This window comes from Antechinus flavipes, chromosome 6 (assembly GCF_016432865.1).
Source record: "Antechinus flavipes isolate AdamAnt ecotype Samford, QLD, Australia chromosome 6, AdamAnt_v2, whole genome shotgun sequence".
Lineage (NCBI taxonomy): Eukaryota > Metazoa > Chordata > Mammalia > Dasyuromorphia > Dasyuridae > Antechinus > Antechinus flavipes.
Genome location: NC_067403.1, coordinates 170,306,189 through 170,329,930, shown reverse-complemented (window position 1 = coordinate 170,329,930; position 23,742 = coordinate 170,306,189). Strand labels below are relative to the sequence as shown.

Genomic DNA, 23,742 nt, shown 5'->3' with positions numbered 1-23,742 from the left:
TTACTGGATGTGAAAGAAGAAGTAGATGACAGCGGTCATCTCTGGGGATATGACCTGGATGGTTTTAACCTCCATTAAATATTCAGTCCTCCTAAATCAGTGAAGTAAATGCAAAACCTTGTGCTCTGCTGGTCTTCAGAGGGAATAATATGAAATCTCAAAAATTTCTGTGGGCTATTTAACTTTGAATCTTTCCCAAAAAATCCGTTTATGTTGGGTGATTTCATGAACCAAAGGAGAATCTTGTATTTAATCCTAGAGCCATGTGACACTGACAGAGGATAGTTGTGACCTAATCCTACATTTTAGGAAGTGGCTTTGGAATGGAAGGAGAGCAGAAAAAGGGTTCTTTACTTATTATGGATCCTTTTGGCAGTCCAGTGAGGCCTTTTTATCAGAAAAAAATGTTTTTAAATGCATAAAGTAAAACTTGAGATCAAAAAAGGAAAATAATTCTATGGAAATGTAGTTAGCAAAATTTTTTTTTTTAAAGTTAACCCTTGGACTCAGGCAGGGAGTTCAATAGACCGTGTTAGCTCTGTTAATGAAGAGGAGTGAATGTTTTTAAATTAGCCATTTGAGTTTGGATTATTTTGTTTTTAAATTCAATGCTCAAGTTTTATCTTGAGGAAGAAATTAGGGTTATGATTGGGCACTGATCTCAGAATTGTGTAATAAGTACATGGGACATCAAGAGGGGGTGGGAATATTCTGAAGAGGAAGTGTCTTTTCTAAATTTGGACTTTTTTCTTTTTTGGTTTGACTAGGCTATCTTGTTATGTAATGGGTGACTTTTCAGTTGACAGAGTAAAACCTTCAGGCTCCTAACTTGGTTGGAATTATTTCATGGTAAAAATGAGGTCAAATTGATAAATTTGAGCTCTGTATAGATTATATGTATGGGTATGTATATAATATGTGTGTGCTATATTTGTTTGTGTGTGTATGTGTGTGTATATATATATATATGTATGTATGTATTCCATATAGATTATGTGTGTGTATAGCATACACATATGCGTATATAGCTATATATGTGCCTATGAATAGTATATGTGTATGAGCTCTATAGAGATTATTTTAGGTGTGTACATATATACATGTATACATTATGAATGTATTATGTACACATATATAATATGTGTATATGAGCTCCACATAGACTTTATGGTACGCTGTGTATGTACATATGTCATATGTATGTGTATACAATAACTGGGTTGTGTATAATGTATGTGTTACATACATGTAATTCATATTATGGTTTTTTATATACACACACACGTACAGACATGTGCTTTCATTGCTTTAGGAGAACCTTCCAAATATGTAAATTCCCTGTGATGCATAAACCAGCACCTGTTTTCTAAAGTCCCTACCATTTGAGACAACTCTCCTGCATGAGTTGTCCCTCCGTACTCTGCCAGGATGTGTCCGGGTAGGACTTGAACCTGGATTAGCTCTCTGTACTTATACCAGGACCCCTTTGGAGCTCCATTTACAAGGAGCCATGACTCCTATCTTCTGCCAACTCTCCTCCCAACTCCCCTGGGATATGGGATGAAAACGGGAGTTCTGCATGACCCACCGTGGTATACTTTGTCTCACACAAATTCATTTATATGGAATTCTGCATCTGGGAATACCGTCCTTCATCTCTAAAGACTCAGCAGATCAGACTTTGATTGTGGTCCTGTGGTTTACAATACCTTTTCTCTCTCCACCTTGGTTTTCATTCTTGGTACTAAAAATAACCGGTTTTAAAAATAATTCTTCCAAAAAAAGGTGAGGGGGGAGAGGCAACTATAGATGGCACAGTGGATAGAGTTCAAATCCAGCCTCAGACACTTAATATTTTTTAGCTATGTGACTCTAAAAAAAACATACAAATAATTTTTCAGACTATTATAGATGTTGGAAGAACTCCAAAACTGGGAATAGCCAGGGGAGGTTTGCTTCTGGGCTTCCTGAATCAATCTTGAGTTTTCACTTCTTTTGTTATTGTTTGCTTTCATTTTGTTTTTTTCTCATTTTTTCCCTTTTTGATCTGATTTTTTTTGTGCAGCACGATAATTGCAGGAATATTTTTAGAAGAATTGCACATGTTTAATATATATTGAATTATCTGCCATCCAGAGGAGGAGGTAGGAGGAAAGGAAGGGAAAAAATTTGGTACACAAGGTTTTGCAAGGGTGAATGTTGAAAATTATTCATGCATATGTTTTGAAAATAAAAAGCTTTAATAAAAAAAAGTAAGTACTCCTTGACCCTATTGTGTTCAGAGCAAACCACTACCATTTCCTGAGAGATCCCAGCCATGCTCACTCCTTTCTATGATGATTGGGGACTCATTCTCTGGGTCTTTCTTTGCGCTCTCACCCTTGGTTATGGCACCTCATCCTCTGCCTCATCGTTAAATCTTTAACCTGGACTCAGCTCCACCCTCACTTCCCCACAGACTCAAATCCTGGGACTTCTCTCTATAGGTAGGAACTGCCCTCTTGGCTTGTATTGTATCTGGATGCCCAGTACTTCGCCACAGATAAGGGCATAAGTTAAAATGCTGTTTGTTATTTTAAGACAACTGTGGTTAGTCATCCACCTAGTCTATTTAAGAACCAGTGCTTAACTCAAGTAATGATTATCAAGTCCCTGCTGCAAAGGATTATAAATTAAAGAAAATAAGCAACCAGATTTGAGATGAAACTTTTACTTTGGGCAGACTATTAGGTGAAGTAATGCCTCACTCTGAAATCAGACTAAATTTGGGGGAGATCTTAGATGAAGTATAATCCAATGTAAATGGGTTAATTCCAGGAAGTATCTGAGCTCATCAGAGCATTGTTCTAGTCCCATGGAGGATAGTGGGATGGTGAACCTTGATGAGAATAGTAATGAAGTCCTACTTATAGATAGAACTTTAGGGTTATATAAGGCTTTCCCTAGCAGAGCTCCAAAGTCAGAATTGCTGGATGGGAAGAAATCTGGACCAGGGAGATGGGTTGGTGATGAGAAGTGCATGGAAGTAGAGAATAGGTTTGACTTGTTGTTATTAGTCATGGGGAAACCAAGCTATTTAATGTTTCTCCAATTTCAAAAAAACTTGGTTCAGTGCCTAGAACCAAGGAAAAAGTTAGGCAGAAGTCTTCCAGATAGTGTATTGGGCCAGTTGGCTTTGAAGGGAATGTGTTTGGAATCAGTGCTGGATGGAGGTCAGGAGATGGATATTCCTATGAGCAGAGAGGACATTCTGGTGTCAGATCAAAGAATTCCTCTACCGCTCTCTGGAATCTTGGAGACTATTGATCACATTTTCTTCCTGTCTAGATTTTTACTACGTTCTTCTCTTGGTTGTTCTCCTATTTGTGTGACCATTCCTTGGTCTCCTTGATTGGATTCACCCAGGCCATGCTCCCTAACTATGAGTGTTCCCCAAAGTCTGTCTTAGACATATAGTTCTATGTGATCTCTCTTGGGGATCTTACCAGCTTCCATGGAGTTGATTGTCTTTATGCAGGTGATATGCAAGGCTATATCCAGCCCTGACCTCTTTCTTAAACTCCATTCTTACATCACAATCTGACTTTTTGGGACATTCAATGTATCCAGAGTTGAATTCATAATCACCCTTCCAGAAAACAAATTAAGAACACCTCTTCCCCTTCCTAACTTTGCTATTACTGTTAAGGGCACTACTATTTGAGATCAACAACCAAGGGGTCATCATCAATTCATTCACCCTCCAATATCCAATCCAATGGTAAGGTATGTACTTTCAGTTGTTTCAGTCATAATCAAACTCTCTGGATCCAGATTTGGGGGAAGATGGGGGAGGCAATTGGGGTTAAGTAACACAAGGTTTTACTAGTTGTATAAATTACACAGCTAGGAATTATCAAGTGTCTGAGATCGAATTTGAATTTAGGCCCACCTGACTCCAGGGACGGTGCTTTTTCCACTGTGCCACCTAACTGCCCCAATAAATGTTTTTATTTTTAAAAAAGTAAATACAGTTCCCTAGCTTGTAGACCTGTATCTACCTCTGTTTAACAAAACAAAAAAAAAAGACCCTCAAAAAAACCACTAAAATTATTTCTCACCCAATGTTCAGAACTTTTTTTTCTGTTAAAAATCTGCTTTTGTGTACCTTCATGATTTTGTGTTTTGTTTTGTTTTTGGGGTTTTTTTGGGGGGGGATTGTTTTGATCAATGATGCCTATTTGTGCTGTCTCTGAAATACCAAAACATATTTTGCCTTTTCAAATAGCCAGCAATAAGGCTTCCCCACTTTTTAAATTTATTTTTATTTTAACTCTGAGAATTATTCATATAAAATGAAATCTGGCTGCCACAGTTTAGCCATGCTTCCCAACTATAGAACAATTCGTACCCACAAAAAATGTGAATAGTTTAGCTGACATTTTTAGCTCTTATCTCACATAAAGTATACAAGGCAATATTGTGCTCATCCATTGACATTTTTTAATATTCTGCCTCATTAGTCAACAAACATTTATTAAATACTCACTATAAACCCAGTACTGTTTAGCTGCTGGGGATATGAAGCCAAAAATGAAACGGTTTCCCTGCCTTCAGGGAGCTTACAGTTTATCTGGAAAACTACAGATATCTGATCATAAAATCCAGATAATTTGAGGTGTACAATGGGATGAAGAAAGACCCCTTGAAGTAGGTGGCCCTAACCTGAGCCTCGAAAAACAGCAGCTAATGATTTCAAGAGGTAGAGGTGAGAAAAAGAATTGTATTTTATAAATTCCTATTTAGGTTGGAAGAACTTCCTTAAACTTCCACCTTCTTCCATTCAGTTCAAGGGAAGTTTATAGCATATGTTGAGGGACCACATCTCCTATTTCTTTTTAACATGATTCTATTTATGTCGACTAATGGACAATATTAGAGTAAAATTTACAACTTAGCTTGGCCCTGTACTGTTGTCTTTAGGGTGTTCTAGAAGTCTTAAGCTCTTAAACTTATTTAGGTAATAAACAGTGACCATCTTATCTCTTGTGATCCTCTCTCTGTTTGATCAAGAACTTTTTCCGGATCTAGGGTTGTGAAAGATCTTTCCTTTCCTTCTCTATATTTGTTGATGATGTGACTTAGGTCATGTATTCAATTGCTGATTGTGGTCTAGGGCATAATTCTTACAGACAGCCTGAAATTTTTCCCAGCAGTTTATCTTACATAGTCCTTCCCTCCCCCACCTCCCCACCTAGTTGGAATAGAATATTTGATATTATGGATGTTATTATACTATGCTGTCATGTATGTTTGCTTTTCAATGATGTATATCTAATAATAATATGTTTCATTGTTCACGTTTTCTGTTTTTTTATCTGGAACTAAAGAATTCCCCCCTTTGCCCATAGCAAATAAACATAGTCAACAAATGAACATTTGCCATTTCTGGAAATATTTCATTCTATATTTTAAGCTCAGATGTCTTGTATCTACAGTGGATACAACACCAGACTTGGAGTTAGGAACTAGAATTCAAATCCCTGCCTCCAACACTTAATACCTGGATTTCTCAGTTTCCTTATCTGTAAAATCAGGGAAATAATAGCATCTACCTTATGAGAATTTAAAAAAATATATTTGTAAAGCATTTTGCATACTTTAAATCGCTATGTAAATGTTAGCTTATTCATCTGTTCTCTGGTTGGTTATTACATTGATGAGAATTAAGTCATTCAGAATTTTTTTTCTTTCCTTTGTTGTCATTGTATACTTCATTTTCTTAGTTCTGAATACTTCATTCTGCATCAGATCATACATGTTTTCCCAGGTTTCTCTGAAACCATCTCCATCCCTTCCATCATTTCTTACAGCACAACCTTATTTCATACATGTATAAATCATAATCTGTTAAGTTATTCCCCAATAGAGGAACCATTTGCTTTTTTTCCATTTCTTTTCTACAAGAAAAAATGCTTCTTTGAATATTTTTGTACATAGTTTTTTTCCTCCTCCTTCTTTGAACTAGTAGTATGATACCTCTTTGTCAAAGGATATACCTAATTTAGTGACTTTAGAAGGACTTTCCAAAGTGTTTTTCAGAATATTGGACTAGTTTTTAGCTTCAGAGTGGGGGCACCATCCTCCCAATTATTATTTTCCATCATATTTACTGTTCTGATAGATGTGAGATGTAACATAAGGTTTTTTTTTTTTTTTTTAATTTAGATTTTCTAAATATTAGTGATCTGGAGCATTTTTCCATATGGTTTTGATCACATGGATATCTCCTTTTAAAAATCACCTGCTTATTTCCTATGATTATCTACTGGGGAATGACTTTTATCTTTAAATCAGTTTTTATATGTCTTATATATCAGACCTTAATCAAAGAAGTTTCTCTTTAAAAAAATTTTTCCCCATTTAACTCTTGTCACTTCTGATTTTAACTATTAACTCTGTTTGTAAAAATCTTTTCAGTTTTATGTAATCAGAACTGGTCATTTAATCTTCTATAAACTTTTCTATCGTTTCTGTGGTCATGAACTCTTTCTTTATAATTATGTGACCTTTTGTATCTAGTTCATATATCCATTGAGAGCTTATCTTAGTGCCTATTATGAAACTTGATGTAAATTTCACTTCTTAGGGAGTATTTTAAGTTTTCCCAGCCATTGTTGAATAGTGAATTATTATACCATCCAATACACTGCTACTATGTTGACTTGCTTCTGTAATTTTTGTATCTAACTCACTCGATTGATAAACCTCTCTTTTTGCAAACATATCATATTGTTTTGATTATTCCTGTTTACTAAATATTTTGACATTTGGTATTGCTAGGCCCAGAGGGCTTTTTTTTTTGTTTTACATTTCTCTTAATTTTGTTATTTTGTATACCTCTGTAAGGTAAACCTGTCCTATTGAAGCTGTGAATTAATTTAGGTAATATTTTCATTTTTGTCATATTGGCACAGATTAACCATGAGTACTTAATAATTCTCCAGTTATTCAAGTCTTTATTTCTGTGGAGTTTTTTATAGTTTTGTTTATATAACTTGCATTTTTGGTAACTAAATTCTCTTTTATATGTTTTCTAGTTATTTTGAATGAAATTTCTTTGACTTTTGTTGATATTTTATAGAAAGGCTGATATTTGTGAGTTGTTTTTTAAAATCCTATTTCTAATTAATTCAATTAATTTCTAAATTGAATTTTAAAAATTCTCTTAGTAAATTAATGTCATCTACAAAATTGTCTTTCCTTTTTGTCTGGTTATTACATCAATTTCTTTTCCTTGTCTAATTGCTATTAGCTACCTTTTCTAGAATTATATAAAATAATTGATATTACTGATATCAAAAAAGTTATACCAAATAATTTATATTATAAATACTTGCTTCACCTTTACCCTTGTTAGAAAGACCTTTAATGTTTCTCCATTACAGAGAATGCTGTTATTATTACCATATCAAGGAAAGGGCTTTTTAGTCCATTTTAGACTTTTTATAAGTCTAGTCCATTTTTTTAGTCCATTTTAGACTTTATTTTAAAAAGTTGTATTAAAAGCTTTTCTGTGCCTAATGATATAATTTTAATATGATATATATTATATTTATAGTTTTTCTACGATAAAACCCTGCATTCCTGGTATATAAATCTAAGTTGGTCATAATATATAATCTTTTAAAGCATATTTCATTATCTTTGTTAATGTCTTACTAAATATTTTTATATCAATATTCTTTAGAAACTGATCTTTTTCTTCTTTATCTCTCCCTGGTTTAGTTATCAGGACAACTACACACACAGACACACACACACACACACACAGTATTTAAAGACTGGATCTCCCTATATCCTCCAGAATAGAAGTGTAGGACTATTTATGCACCCAAACTAGTACTAATAGGCAGAAGAATTTTGACCAACTTTCTTTTTGATCTGAGCTTTTTGCCTCTTCCTAGGAAACTGATTCTTCCCTCCATTCTCAATATACCCACAACTCATTATATTGATTCCAAACCACACATAGTCCTCTGCAACTTATAGTTTTTGAGCAAAAGAAATCTGCCATACTCAATCTCCCTAGTGGTTGGGTAAGGATTACATGCATGTGCTTCTATTCTCATATTGTGTCTTAGAAGAAGTTTTATAGGATTCCTTTCTTTTTCTGTTTTTGCAAGTAAATCTTAAAATATTGGTGTGATTATCTTTTGAAAGATTGATATATTTAATTTACTTGTAAATCCATCTGGCCCTGAGTTAATTTTTTTCATGAGGATTTGCTTTATGGCCTGTTGGCTTTGCTTTCCTTTACTTAAATTATTAGTACTTTTTTTGGTTTTGGCAATTTAATTTCCTCTTTTCATCAGATTAACTAATGGTTTAATTTTTTTAAAGATGTTATTTTTATCTACTAATTTACTTAATTTTTGTTGTTGCCAGTTTTATCTCCTCTGATGTTTCAGAATGTCTGTTTTGTGTTTCATTATTTGTGTTTTGATTTGTTGTTTTTCTAATCTTTTTGGTTATTAGCCCCATCAGTGATTTGTTATCTCTCTGCTTTGTTGGAGAGGGATATAGTTTCCCCCTAAGCATAGCCCTGGCAGCCTTCCAAAAGTTTTGGCTCAGGCTAGCTTCCCTGTGCCCTGCCTTATACAGGAATCCCTCCCTGGCTTCTGCCTCTGTCTCCTGGTGGCTCCATTTGCGTTGTTGGCCTGAGCTAGGATATTTCCTCCCTGTAGAGGCTCCAAATGGATGTCATCCATTTAGTAGTATGTAAATAGCTCTTCTGCCACACCCCTGGTGCTTAGGAGATAGGAGTTTCTACCTGTGGCTCTGGTGTGGGTTGTTTGAGTGTTATTTTATGATATTGTATGATGAAATGTTTTCATTTGCAAAGTTCAGAGCAAAGAAAAAAAGAAAAGAAAAAAAAGCAGTTTTAAAAAATAGGGAAGAGATGGCGCTTTACCTTAAAAAAAAAATGGAAGTGACTATGATCACATTCACTATTCAAACAAAAATTCTAGCTCTAAAAAAAAAGTGACTTTTATGTTTCTCATTTCAGTGTTTCTCTTTTAGTCTGAAAGTGTTTTCTAATCTTTTAGGGGCAATTTCTATATGAAAGGTTTTTAGTAGAGATCTAATGATGGGAACTCCATTTCTGTCATCCCAAGACCGGCCTACCTAGCTAAGAAAGGAAGAGGGCCTGCTGGTTACAGGATAGTGGATTTGTTATCTCTGACCTAAGTGTATTAATCATAGAAAGATTACAATCAACATTATGGCAGATAATGAATACTTATCCTTAGATAAAGGATGGCTTCTTAAAAGCGTTCAAAGTCTACTATTTATGCAATTTAAAATTAATAAAATGTTTCTTTTTTTTAAAAAGTCACTTTTCATTCAGATTATTATTCCTTGCTCTTCCTTTCCTAATCCACATTCCCAGAGTACTACTGCTGTACATTTGTTATTGTTGGGTTGTTTTGTTTTGTTTATTTAAGTTGGGATGTCCATTGATAAATCGAGGCGTCTGAACTATTGTTGTAATATGAGTTTGGGGTAAGAGAGCTTGGGTTCAAGTCTGATAGTGGATAGAGCACTGCCAAAGACAAAAAAATGCAAGGTCAAAATTTGGCCTTATACACTATTTTCGAGGTCAAATATGAGGTGTGCCATCCGCAAGTTACTTAACCTTGTTTGCCTCAATTTCCTCATCTTTAAAATGAATCGGAGAAGGAAATGGTCAACCACTCTAATGTCTTTGCCAAGAAAACCCCAAATGGGGTCATGAAGAGTTGGATGAGCCCTAACAACAAAAATGAAAGGTTTTGTTTTATGTTTTTCAGTTTTCATAAGAATTCATAGCGGATTTTCTTTAATTATGGCTTTCTTGCTTTATTTAAATTTAGAAATTACCTTTTAGATGTTACCGGGGATACGGGTCATTTAGTTTTGGATCTTTTTACAGAGGAGAAATGGATGGTCAGCTAGGGTAAGTGACTTATCCAGAGTATATGATAGTACTCATGATGTGGGAAAGATTCCTATCTTTGATTCCCAACCCCCAACCCCTCCCCCCCCAGTTAATGTAATTACCCTTTTTGAATTCCAGTAGAAGATCCGCACCTGTCCCAGCCCCACCCGGATCTGAGCCAACTTTGGGGCTACACCCAAAAGCCCCTCGAGCTAAATCTCCCATTATAAAAGGGAGACGCTGGGAACCCCATCTTTGCAGAGATTCCAAACATGCTAGCCATGTGAGGACCCTCTGGTGCCCTCTTTATCTCTACCTTCACCTATCTCCTTACTTCCAAACCCAATAATAAATCTCTTTTATAAATCTAGCTCTTGGGCCAATAAATGCCTTTAGTGGGGACTCGCACCGCTACTAGACCTCTTTTACCGCCGTATCCTTGTTCCGAATCCAAGGGGGTTGCAGGGGAGCTCTCTTTGACTCCCTGTACCCCGAACCTGGCACTAAACCTCAACTAAATCCTAATTTCATTTAGGTACCCCAGATCTAGAGCTCAATACTCATAGTGGTCTGCTTATCTGATTGTCCATTTGCATTCACCTCTACTTAATAACAAGGAGGAAATGATAAAAATAGTAATTTTTATAGCACTTTAAAGTTTGCAAATATATTTAAGTGCCTTCTATATTCCTTCTTTTAGATTGTACAGTGTTGGGGGCTTGGGACGTGTTTTAAGAGGCTGTTGCTTAATGGCCCTTTAAAGAAAGCTCTGGGGCTTTTTCTCATATTATTGTCTGGGAGACAGGATTAGGTAGTTTATAAAAGGAAGTTAAGAGACAAAATTATAATGTAAGTTAAAGGACCCGAATTTGAATGGCATGTTTTTTTCTTCCCCAGAGATCAAGTTATTTTATAATTGTATATTATTTTACACAAGAATAATTTCATATGGTGAAAAGGCTACCTAGAAAAATTGAACTTATTATGCATCCTTAATTAGAAAAGTTTGGGGATAGTCTTGAGCCTGCTTCTCTTTTATGTAGCCTTTTAATATTATTTATAGTAAGTGGGGGTAATAACTGCCCATATTTATGGGATCCTCTAAGACCTATAAATCCCTTTCCTTCCATAGTCATGCAAAGCATATGGTTAAAATGGAAACTATGAAGTAGAACCAAAATCTTAAAAGCAAAAATCTGTTTTTACAGATCTTAAGATAAAAATACTATTCCTTAGAATCAGACCCCTTCTATAGAGAGAGAGGACCACCTTGGGCCCTTGTTCCTCCCACAGACCACATTCTTGCATTCATTTATGGGATGGTTCTTTCTTGAATACTTCTTTTTAAAAGTGAGAATGCTTAGGGGTTTTTTAAAAAAGTGGCTCCTGCTAATGTCCCCTCCAAAGAGTTTTCTTTTATTCATGTTGCTCCTGCCCAGACCGAGAAGGCAGATTTAGACAGCTCGTAAAAGGAAGTTGGTGGAGACAGAAATAGCCCGGAGAGAATGGAAATCTCTGCTCAGCCTCCAGCGCCCTGCTCGGCGGTTTTTAAATAGACGCCGCCTGTGTAAAGCTGGGGCTGATTCCCTGCATATTTGGAATCCCACCGTCCCCCCTCCCCTCGATCCCGGCGTGGGGGTGGTGGGTAATGAGGAGGATCCTGTTCCGAGGCCAGATTGACTAGCAAGCCTGGCGGGCGGTGGGCGGGCAGAGGCGGGGGAGAGCATCCTGCATCATCAGCATCTATCCATCCATCCAGCATCCTGGGAGGTGCTTATCCTGCGTGCGCTCGCTCGCTCTCTGGGAGCAGCCGCCGGTCACATGAGCCCGGATTTTCAGGCCAGCTCATTAGTCAGCCATCTTGGTCAACACCCTTGCTCGCAGCCTAGCCGCCGCTGTTGCGTACTCCCGGTACCTGGGCTTCCACGAGCAGAGGCCCACCTTGACCCGCGAGCCTGGGACTCGTTACTTTTCGGAGGCCGAAAAAAACCCCAAACGCTTTTTTGGGGGCCCTGCTACCCCTGTCCTCCGGTCCGATTTTTCGCCATCCTGAGCAGAGGCCAGGTTTCTGAAGCCAGGCAGGGTGGCCGCGGCCCAGCGGGATTGTAGCCCGCCCGGGAAAGCCTCGGGAGCTGGGAGGGGAAGGAGAGCGCGGAAGGCAGGCGGGAGGAGAGGAGCATCCTTTGCTTTTTGGCTGTGTGGTAGGGGCGAGTTCAGAGAAGAAAAGCTAGCTTGGCATTGTTTATTTCTAGGAATCCAGTTTTAGACTCCAGGGTGTTCCTTCTTTGCTGCACCTGGAAGCCCTATTCTAGTGAGCTTTGAATTTGGGTGGGGTTGGTTTTGGGTGCTTGGGTTTGGATTTTTTTTTTTTGGTGGGGGGGTGGGTTTTTTTTTATTTTTATTTTTCCTCTGTGTGTTGTGGTCCCAGCTGAGTCATCATGTCCGCCCTGACACCTCCGACCGATATGCCAACCCCTACCACAGACAAGATCACACAGGCGGCCATGGAGACCATCTACCTTTGCAAATTTCGGGTGTCCATGGATGGAGAGTGGCTATGTCTCAGGGAGCTGGATGACATCTCCCTTACACCAGACCCAGAACCTACCCATGAAGGTATGGCCCCTACCCCCGCCCTCGCAGTTCCCCACCCCCACCCCCACCATTGTTAAAGAAGTGAAGGTGAGGTAGGAAAGGGAAGAGAGAAAAGGGCTCCACCGGCTACATTCTCCCCCCTCCCCTCCATTCTAATCCCTTCTTACATCCGGTATTAACAGATTCTCTTTTTTTTATTTTAAAGATTTTTATTTTCCAAACATTTTACCCTTGCGAAATCTTAAGTTCCAAAATTTTTTTCTCCCTCTCTTCCGCCCACCCCTTCTCTTAGAGGGCAAGCAATCCAGTGTAATATTAACATTCTTACTGGAATTTTTCTTATCCTTTTCCCTGTAAGACATCTCTTTCCAAGTTGGTGCCTATTTAGGGGCTTTTGATATCCAAGTTTATTAATCTCCCAACGAATTTGATAAATATCTCACATATTAATGTCACTTAGCAATCAGTGATTTGTATAAATAGGGCTAGACACTATATGGTGTCAGCATCACAAAGACTAGCATTCTATAGGATAAATTAAGAGGGCACTTGGAGGAAAGGGAGGGAGGGAGCCTCCAATGAATTCTTAAGTGAGATGAATAGAATTAAATTGGTATACTTCTAGAAAGTCCACTTTGAAAATCCGCCTTTAATTAATATTAAATCAATAGCCTAGTATCGTACATTAAAATCAATACTATGCATGATGTGATCTAATTAAATGAGAGATCAGTTTTACGTTGAAGATTTAGTGATGGTGGAGTTTTTAAAAAATATATAATGTTTTTATGTGTCAAGGTCAACTGGTAATAGTGATCATTAAACCCCAGTGATTTCTTTGAACAATTTCATTTTCATCAGATATTAGTAGCCACAATTTCTGCTAAAAATGGCCCTTGGTGAAAGTCACCGCTAGTTTGTTTAATTGGGCATATATAATTTTCGGAGGGATTAAGGGACTTGATTAGAGAGGTCATTGGTACAGGGAACTCCCAGATGGGGAAATTCCCTACACCTATGCACGTTGGCACTCCCACTGCAACTTAAGAGTATTAAAGAGTTCCCTAGAACACGGAGAGGTTAAAGTAAATAATTCTAACCCAGGTCTTTCTTACCCTTGAGGCCAGTGCTAGAGTTACTGGCAGGCAACACTTGAACCATGTCTTCCTGGCTTTCAGCCAGCTCTGTCCTCTCTGCTTTCCTGTTTTCCTATTCTTTGGAAGTCTGTATAAACAACAAGGTATTTCTCCTCTTCTGTTCTCTGTTGCCCAAGGCTCCCTCCTTAAGTAAAAAACTGCTTTTAATTTCCTTTGTTAATCTCTTTACAAATTATACTGAACATAATTGAAGATAAAAAACAAGATTTGTTGATTTAAGTAGAAAATTCATTTCTAGCATTATTCCCATTGATAGTTTGCTCTTTTCTGGTAGAAAGTGCTGCCAGGCCAAAACTGAAATGAGAGAATAAAGCTTAAGAGTGCTCCCTTACTCCATACTGAGTTTGCTTTATTTATTTATTTATATATCTTAAATTCTAGTTAGCATTTTTGAGGAAAATGTCTTGGAGAATTTTGTTTTGGGAGGGGGGGAGGCAATGCAGACTTTGGATTTCTCTGATGCAAAGAATTCTCTAGGGGCAGGGTACACCTAAATCAATGTAGGTCGGCATTTATTCTTCTATTGAGGCCTAAAGTTAATTGACTGTGACTTCTGCAAGTCAGATGACTTGAACCTGGGTTTTCCTGACTGTTTATTGCACCAGCGTGCTCTCCATTATCCCACACCTGCCTTGCTGCTGTAGTCTTCATCTTATGCCTTGTAGGTATTTTAGAAAGTTGGTCTATTTTTAGAAATGTCAGAATTGTTCATTATCCATTTTAAAATCCTGTGAAATTCCAGGATCCTTTTCAGACACACTATCCAGAGATTTGGGGAAGCAAATGATTCCACTTTTGGAAAGTGACCAAGATGACCACAAAGTACAGATTTGTTGAGTCATAGGATTTTGAATTTACAGAGACTTCCGAGGGGCAATTAGTCCATAGGAACGTTGGCCTCTAAGGGGCTATGTGAGGAGTGATCCCTGCGGGCTGTTTATTGATTTAGTTTCAAAATGTAATATTATCTATATTTTTTTGCCAATTATTTTGTTAGGTATTTCCTAGTCACATTTTAATCTGGTTCAGGTTGCATTCCAGGAGAATTGTGAGCCACATATTTGTTATCTGTGATCTAGTCAAACAACCTTATTTTTACAGATAGAGAAACTGAGGCCCAGAGATGAAATCAGTTTGCCCAGGATTGTAGGAGCAATTCTAGAATTCAAGCTTAGGTTTTCTGAGCCAATATTTTAGTCTGTTAACACTATACCATGCTTTCAGGAGTTCTGAAAATCTAGTTTCTTTTTCAATGCTTACGTCATTTTTCTATTTTCAGCAGATTGTCCACTACCTTTTTGATCCAGTATCTCCAATCTAGATTCTTGATTTGGGCTCATTAGGCAGTCTTCTCTCATTATTGAATGTTTATGCCAAAATACTTTTTATTTAGTGACCATTGTTTGATTTTGAAAAATATATTGGAGAGTCAATATAAGTGATGGGTTCACAGTAGTACTGTTTGATTTCTCATGGACAGATCCATGGAATTATTCCCCGCCACCGGAAGGACATGTCACAGTTACATATAGCCTGAGCTCTGAATTACAGAAATAGTAGCTAATGAAGAACAAAGTGAAGAGAATGGAAAAATGACATGTAGGGCACGGGGAAGTACCCTAAAAGGGTAGTTGGGAAATTGGGATTTTTGTCTTAATAAATATAAGAAAGGAAGCCTTTATTTCATATATTACAAGAGAAATGAAGGGGAATGAGAAAAAACAAATAGCAAAAATGACTTAGACATTATAGAAAAGGGACTACTGAAAAGTGAGAAAGGATTTGGGTGTAACATGTTTTTCCTTTCTCTTTGAGCAGAAATTCTTCCTAAACTCTGTTGGGGCATTCTCAAAAGGGTTTATAAATTTCGGCCCCTTGATGGGGTCCTATCAACCCTGGAATGAGGCTGCCCTGAGGTATATTATTAAAAACTTAATGTCAGAGCTCAACCCAACCCAGAGAGTTGATTTATTGGTTAGGGGAAGATGTGACCAGGGCTGCACTGATACATCTAGGTGAGATTGAATTTGTTTAGGTAGAGTAGTGGAGAGAGGATGTGGAGTCTTTTGAGACCTTAATTAGAGCCCTGGACTTATCAGTTACTAGTTGTGTGAACAAAGCTTTAAAGGCTTTAAAACAAGAAAAGGACCCTAGAGATGGTCTGGGTTTTTTGTTTTGTTTTGTTTTTAAATCCACTCATGACCCCTTTTCACCCAAGAAATTTTTATGTGACCCTGGGTATGTAGGTATATAAAGTAGGAATACAAATCAAACATTTACTGATAATAAATCATCATTTTGTGATCCTTACATTCAGTGTGAGGTTGTGTGGAGATTATGAGCCAGTTTAAGAACTGGGATCTAGGCTGTTCCCTTCATTTTACAGACAGGGAAACCGATGACCAGGAAGGTCAGATGACTTGACCAAAGTCACACAGATGGTAAGTAGCCATGCTAGGATTTGAACTCATATACTTGGATTCCAAATCTATTCTCTGAACTTTTGAGCTACCATTTATTCCATTTCTTCATTTGTACAATGGAAATAACCATTCTTCACAAGTAGGTAAATCTTTTTCTAAGGCTTACAGTTCTACGTAGATGTAAGCTGATGTTATAAAAGATACCTTCAACCCATGGGCTGATAATTTTGTGTAATCTTACTAGTGTAGCCCTGACCTAGAACTTACTTACATTACTTACCTCCCCTGGTTCCCTTTTGCCTCAAGCGTCAATGTAAAATTCTCTCTTGGGCATTTAGAGTCCTCTACCACCTGGCCCCTTTCTTTCTCTCTGTCTCATCTCCTAATCCATGACTCCCTTCATGTTCTTAGCCACCTTTCCTTTCCTACCTGGCTTTTTCTCAGTCGTCTCTCAGAACTGGGTTTGCTCTTGTTCTTTGTCTTCTGCCTCCAGATTTCCCGGCCCTTCTCCAGGATTTATCTGTCAGTCCCTTCTTTCCCTTACCTTGCATTTTACACTATCTGCACTCTTGTTTGTTGGACATTGGATTGTGCACCTTAAGGAGGGGAAGGCATGGCTTTTGGTAAGCATTAACTCAATTGATTGTTGATTGACTGAATGGAAGTGAGACCTATCCTCAACTCTGATTCCCGACTTTATAGATTCTACACTTTTCCTCTGTCCCGGCAATAATACTTCCTTGTTTGGCTCAGATACTAATCCTGCCTCAGATATCTACTAACTGTGTGACTTTGGGCACACATCTGATCCTTCTTCTCATTAAAATGGGAATAATAATAGTACCTACCTCACGAAGTAGCTATTTTTGAAGAGTTTTGTAAACCTAATTAAAGTGCTGTTGCCATTAACAAGTTACTCAGACCTGCCTCTCTGCTGCAGTCCAGTGCTCCAGCATGTTCTCTGGCGAAATAGAACAAATTTTATCCCACTCCCATACTGCTGCTGCCTGCTGCCCTGATGTGGTTTTTTTCCTCATCTATAAAACTTCCTAGTTCTTTTTAACTTTTCCTGATAGGAGAGTTTGAAGTCCTCCTTCCGCAATCTGGTGTGGTGAAACTCTCCAGTCTGGTGAGTTCAGTCTCCCAGAAGGGCAATCCTCAGGGGGTTTTGGCTAGTCATGCTGGTGATACTTAAACTAGAGTAGAAGTTGAAGAAGAGATGGACCCATTTGAAGGGTTGCCCCATCCAAGGAGAAGTCTGACCTGAGATCCGGCCACTTCAGAGTGGTTTCTTTTCTGAACAACCTCCAGGGAATTCTTGTTTGCATTAGGAATGGAAATAGATGGCCTCAGGGGGTAATGATTAATAATATGTGATTTTCTGAGCTAACATGCTGCATGAGATTGTCTGCATTGGGATCTTTCCCAGTCCTTTTTTGATTTCTGAAATCTGCTTTCCCCAATCCTAGAGGGCATTCCGTCTCTGCCTGGCTTTTCCCTTTCTTGCCTACTGCAATCTCTAAGATTGCTTCTCTCAAATCCAGGATGCACCTCAGACTGCCTGCCTCTTGCTTTCTTATCTGTTGTAGCCTCCAAGGATATATAATTGTTTTCCCAAAAATTTCCACCATATCTTATACAAGTCACAAGCAAGTCTGGAATTGCAGATACCTCTGGTCCTTGCTTGAAGAAAAATGAAGCAATCAAAGAGAAATGATCAAGGACTCCTCAGCTACTCTTTTGAGCATAGAAAAACCTCCAATGGATAATTCATAGTTCAAGTTCCCCAATACTAATGCTTCATGATCTCAGTCTGCTCCTAGAATTTACTCCCAATTCTAATCCTTCTGACTGGACATTCTACAATTACCCTGTCACTAGAGAGCTACTTCTCTTTCCCTCTCTGTGCGTCCTCCAAAATCTGATGCTTGGATTTCCACACTGGAGTTTAAATCTCGTCGACATAACGATCCTATTCATTTTCTCATTTGCGCCTTTTGAACAAGGTTTACTGTCCATGGCAATTTTCCAGATGTGGGTCTGATGCTACCAAGTTGCAGTTATATCTATGAGGTAATATTTGTTCTTTTATAAAGTTTGTCAGATTTTTTTTTTTACCAGGTTTATAACCAACTTTTTTTATACCAGTTATGTGCTTTCATTGTTAATAGTACGCATGCCCTCAGATTTCTATACGCATTTGTATTCTCTACATGAATGCGTATAGAAATCTGAGGCCATGAGTATTATAATTGCCCCTTTTCCTGGATATTGTCTTCTGTGAATTCCTGGCCTCCTCCACTCACATTTCTTCCCATTTCATGCCTGCTGTTCCATGTGATTATCTTATTCAGAAACTGTTATGGCCGAGGTTTTCTCTTCTGCTTCATTTTCAAGTTAAAGCCCTTTTGATCTACAAGTCTTCAAGCAAAAATGTTTTTGATGTTCCCTTTGAGAGGTGTTTCATATCAGCTCAAGCACCCATCATGTTTGTGTCTTAAACCCTGGTCCTGCATTCCAGATCCTGTTCTCTTTGACACCATCACCTTAAGCAGCTGTCTCGTTCCCAGTTGCTGCTTTCTTAAATCCAGCCTTCAGCTAGAAGCAATGAAATCACCTTTTCTCCTTAGGTTTTGGTGACATCTGCCCAGGACTTCATATTCATGATGGCCAAGTCCCTCTTGGTATCAGTTCATACCACTCAGAAGAGAAATTTGAATTATATCCAATTTATCACAGTATTATGTATGTATGTTTCTAATTAAACAGATTGCATTACAATGTATTCAAAAGAAAAAAATATATATATACTTTTTCTAAATTTTGAAAACAATTTTTGAACATAGGGATATATTGTAATTTCAGGGTAGAAATAACAGCTGGTGGTTTTCTGAAACATTGGTTTCAAACTCAAATAGAAAGAAAAAGGGCCACTAATTGGTTTATATAAGAATCCCTTTGGGCAAATGTTGACTTAGTTTTAAAATGTAATGTTATTTCTGTTCTAATGTATTCTGTGTATTTTTATTTATCTTCATTTATTTTTATTTGTTTTGTTAAATATTTTCCAATTATGTTTTAATCTGAACTCTGGCCTGTTTGATACTACCAAATAGTCTGTGAATTTTTGTTGTTATTATTTGTTTTTATGAATGTGAAAAATGGGGAAATTTTGATCTTTAAAGAGCCATACAATAAATATAGTAGTAAAACCATTGCTGAGATTAAAACTGAGTTCAACATGAATTAATGAAATTTTTATGACTTTTTGCTAGTTGGAACCTGATTTTCAATTGAATTCCTTGGAGTAAAATTTTCTCAGTGTAACATGGGGGTGGAGGAAGAAATCTTCATCCTTGGGATTTCATAGTGAGTGATGCTTTGGGTATTATTTCTACCAAAACAGAGTCAGAGTGGTGTAGTGAATGAACGAAGAATCTTGGTTTTAGAATTAGAAGGCCTGGGTTCATATCCTGGCAATACCACTTGACTATCTGGTCAAGACTCTTTAACCCATCTGGAGCTCAATTTCCTCATCTGTAAAATGAGGAACTGGACAAAATGACCTCTGAGGTTCCTTCCAGCTCTCTCTCTAATACCAGGAAACAGGGCTAGTCACTCCTGCCAAGGGCGAGCCTGTCCAGTTTCAGCAGGGCACCCCAAGGAAGTAGTGTCTGCCAGCTGAGTCAAACCCCTGGCACCATTCCCCTTCACACCCAGAGGAGATAACTCCAGAGCCTTGGGAATAGCAGTTCTTCCCAGACCCTGCAACCATCACTTGAAGGGACTGGGGAGAAGGCTGACCTCTTCCCCCCACTCAACAAACCATCTGCCACAGATGGTCAAGTGTGCCCACCAGTCGTGTTCAGGACCCTGATGGAGATGGGGACTGCCAGTAGCAGTGAATGTTTCAATCACAGCTACTGAAGACCCTGAAAAGAATTCTTACCTACCACAGTCACCAACATTAAATGGAAATAGTTAGCTTGTTATCAGTGAAAAGCACGTTAACAGAGGCATGAGGGGCTTCTTTCCTACCATTCTCAAGGGCCTGGGACCCCACTATCTGCCTTGTAGTTGCACCCTTCCCTCCCACAAGAATGTGAACTTCTGGAGAGCATGGACTGCCTTCCTTTTCTATGTGTATCCCCACAGGCTTAATAAAATGCCTTTTCATTCATTCTTCATATAGTCGTATGATCTTTTGTGTTAGCTAATGATAAACCAGAAAACTTCAATTAGAATGATTTAGTCACCCAATTAGTCCTTTAGCTCTAATTGGCAATTTGTATGTTGGGGGGGAGCTTAAATTGTTTTGTTTTGTTTTGTTTTTTTTCTTTCAAATTTCTTTTAAGATGCTATAAAGAAGGAAATCCTGAAATATCTTGGTATTGATAATAATTGTATTGGCTTTTGAAAAGACAAAAGATATTGTGTTCTTCCATTCAAAAGGTTTAGTGTTAGAAATTGGGTTGCATGTTTATCCTATTGGTCCTCATTTGTTCTCCTTAAAAGTGGTCAATCCTCAGTTTTTTTCTTGACCCCCTTCTTTTTACAGATTCTACCTTGGAAGTATCATCTACTCATTAATGCCTTGTCATCTTAATACTGTCAGTTGCTACATCTGTCTTTCTAGTCTGATCCTTAGCCTTTTATTTCCCATTGACTGTGTCCCCACTTGGAGGTCTCTATAACATCCTTAAGTCAGTGTTCCTCAAACTGAACGTCTTTTCTTCCTCTTTCTCCCAGATTCACCGTTGTTTCTGATGAATGATACAAGCTTCTCCCCATTTTCCTCCACTTGAAACCTTGATGTGGCCTTCAACTCTTTCCTTTCTCTAACATTACATCATACTGTTCTTTCCTTAGCCTTTGTTATTTCTTACCCTGATTATTTAGTGATACTTAAATTTTGAGTGAACTCAAAGTTCTCCATAACTCTAGTCTCTTCCCTTATTTAAATCATTCCTTGCAGTGGTGCTGTGTATAATCTTAATTACATTGTTCTGTATGTCTCACTTCTGTTCAAAAAAACCTATGGTTTTTGTTATTAGTAATACAGGCTTAAGATAAGCAGAATGGCTTTGGGAAACATGTGAATTGATAACATGCTTACACAAACACTGTTGAATAAAGTCAGTGATGCTGGCACCAACATCCCTGTGTTGAAATGGGATAGGTAATGGAATTCAGTTTAATTATGGGACTGTTGCCCAATATGAGCATGTCATGTCATGTTTGACCTATGTAGAAAGAGGAATGCCAGTGTGAATGGGAATAAACAGTGTCCTGAAGATCCTGAGTCTTACCAGTAGGAACATGTAAAAAGAGTACTGGGGTTGTGGTCAAAGAATCACAGAATTTTATCATATCTCAACAGTCAGGTGGTCCAACCTCTACCAAAAAGAAATCCACAGAAATAGTGGGGAATGACCCTCCTCCAAGAATAGGGAGACCTGTCTATAAAGCTGTTGAAGTCACATTGGGAGAATCTCTTTAATTTTTAAGAAGTTAGCTTAAATCCATTTGAAATTTCCATCTGGTGAAGGTAGTCCCAAACTCTGAAGATGCACATTTCAACCTTTGGTACTACTTGGGTGAATTTGGATAAACTGCTTACAAGGCCAATTTCCTTGTTTTAAAATAAAAGTCTAGAGTCTTTTGTAGTCCCAACTCTTAGGATTCTCAGAAAGTCAATCCTTGCTCTCAAGGATTTTATTAAATAGTTTAATGAAGGAGCTTAAATAAATAAACCTGTAAAAGATGTTTTAGTTTGTAGCAATGTCTGTAGGTTTTGCAGTTTAGATTTGGGGGAAGGGGAGGAGGAGGAAGAGCTAAAGAGGGAGGAAGAAAGCAAGGTACTGAGGACTTACAGCTAAGCTTTGCTAGCTCTTGATTCTTCCTCCTCCATCCTTTTCTTACTCTATTATAAAAACTTAGTTACTTAAGGAACTAAGATAATAATACTACAGCAAGATTATAAAACGCAAGATTAACCTGAGGCCATGCTCTCCGGTCTGAGGCCTGAGCATAGGTATTGTAATAAGGAAGGAGGGTGTTAAAAGCAGGTCTGAACTTCCATTTGATGAAATGGAAATTATGAGTCATTCAGGGGTGGGGGGCTGCTGTTTGATGAGGCCAAGAGGAAAGGATGAGTGTTTTTAATGAGCACTCGTTGTTAATTTGCAGCTCCCATTAACTGGTATTTGTGGCTTTTTCCACTCTTATCTACAAGAGTCACTTCCAAAGAAAGGCTATAAAATCAAAACCACCTGCAACCTAAAGTCTAGGATTTTAAGATCCATTTCAGCCAGAGCCCTAAGTGACTAGCACTTGGGGAGTAATTATTGTTTGATTGCTTCAGGTTCTTCAGCTGGTGGGTAGTTAGTCTAGGTTGGAATTGAAAACTGATTCCCATTCTAGTGTTCCGACTCCCCCATAATCTAAGGCGTTTAAATCCCTGTCATTCAAATGAGCATTTGAATTCTCTAGTTCCCATTATTAGGAAAATAAGTGCAAAATCATCAGGAAGCCTTTGAACGTAAATATTGAACTTATACTTAATAGTAAAAGTGAACTATATGTAATAGATTCAGAGCTTTGTGACATGCCATGAGCATTAAACAACAAGCATTTAATAAATGCCGCCTCTGCAAATCGGCTACAGTGCTAGACAATAATAATAGCTAGCATTTATATAGCTGTGTGCCAGGCACACAGAGGCACAATAACCTCTGTGTAGGTATTATCTATCCTCTTTGATCCACCCTAGCAGGTAGGTGCAATTTGTTGTTGTCATTTTACAGTCGTGTCTTATTCTCTGTGACGCCATTTGAGGTTTTCTTGGAAAAGGTAACCAGAGTAGTTTGTCGTCTCCTCCAACTCATTTTACAGATGAGGAACTGAAGCAAAAAGAGCTAAGTGACTTGCCTAGGGACATAAAGGTAGTACCGTGTTTCCCCGATAATAAGACGCTGTCTTATTATATTTTTTTTGGACAGAAAACCCACCAGAGGGCTTATTTTCAGGGGAGGGCTTATTTTAATGAACATTGACAGCAATTTTAATAAACAGGTAAATGTGAACCAAAAAAAGTACCTTTATTCAATAATGATCATGTCATCTTCTTCAACAACATCATCAGAAGTGTCCATATCCTGAATTCCGTCCTGGATGTCTTGCGCCTCTGTTTCCTTCAGAAGAAGTAGACCCAATCTGTCATGTCCAGCAATATAGCTCTCTTTAAATGAACATGTCTTGTCCAGGTAACCTGCTCGTAATGCCTTGGCGACACAGCTGTCAGTCATTTTATCCCATGACTTCTTCACCCAAGTCACGACATCTTGCAGACAGGCCTTCACAAAGTTTCCATGCTGATTTCTTTCCGTTCTATTTTCAATGTAGTCATTGACTTCCATGTGCAACCGGTCCTTGAATGGCTTGTTTATTGCAATATCAAGGGCCTGGAGATAGGCAGTCATTCCTGCAGAAATCATTACTTGATCTATTCTTCTCTCTGCAAGGAAGTTCTTCTTTTATCCTCCATCATGCCCCTTTTATCCTCCATCATGCCCCCTGAGTTCTTTTATCCTCCATCATGCTCCCT

General features: G+C 38.0%; 1 protein-coding gene and 1 long non-coding RNA gene across 18 annotated transcripts in view; both read left to right on the top strand.

Annotated features, from left to right (window-relative positions):
* RUFY3 (RUN and FYVE domain containing 3) overlaps positions 1-23,742 on the top strand; it is a 125,160-nt gene that overhangs the window by 6,781 nt on the left and 94,637 nt on the right. For 3 of the 17 annotated variants that reach the window (XM_051964528.1, XM_051964533.1, XM_051964532.1), the window contains exons 1-2: positions 12,046-12,272; positions 12,390-12,577. The exons of 9 other annotated variants lie outside the window; for them this stretch is intronic. In XM_051964528.1, the coding sequence (XP_051820488.1) occupies positions 12,400-12,577 (178 nt within the window). In that variant the 5' untranslated portion in view covers positions 12,046-12,272; positions 12,390-12,399. 5 more of the 17 variants (XM_051964526.1, XM_051964525.1, XM_051964527.1 and 2 more) reach the window with 5 other exon arrangements.
* On the top strand, positions 16,161-19,366 carry LOC127540015 (uncharacterized). The gene is made up of 2 exons (XR_007948082.1): positions 16,161-18,209; positions 18,767-19,366. It is a non-coding gene; the product is annotated as an uncharacterized LOC127540015 (long non-coding RNA).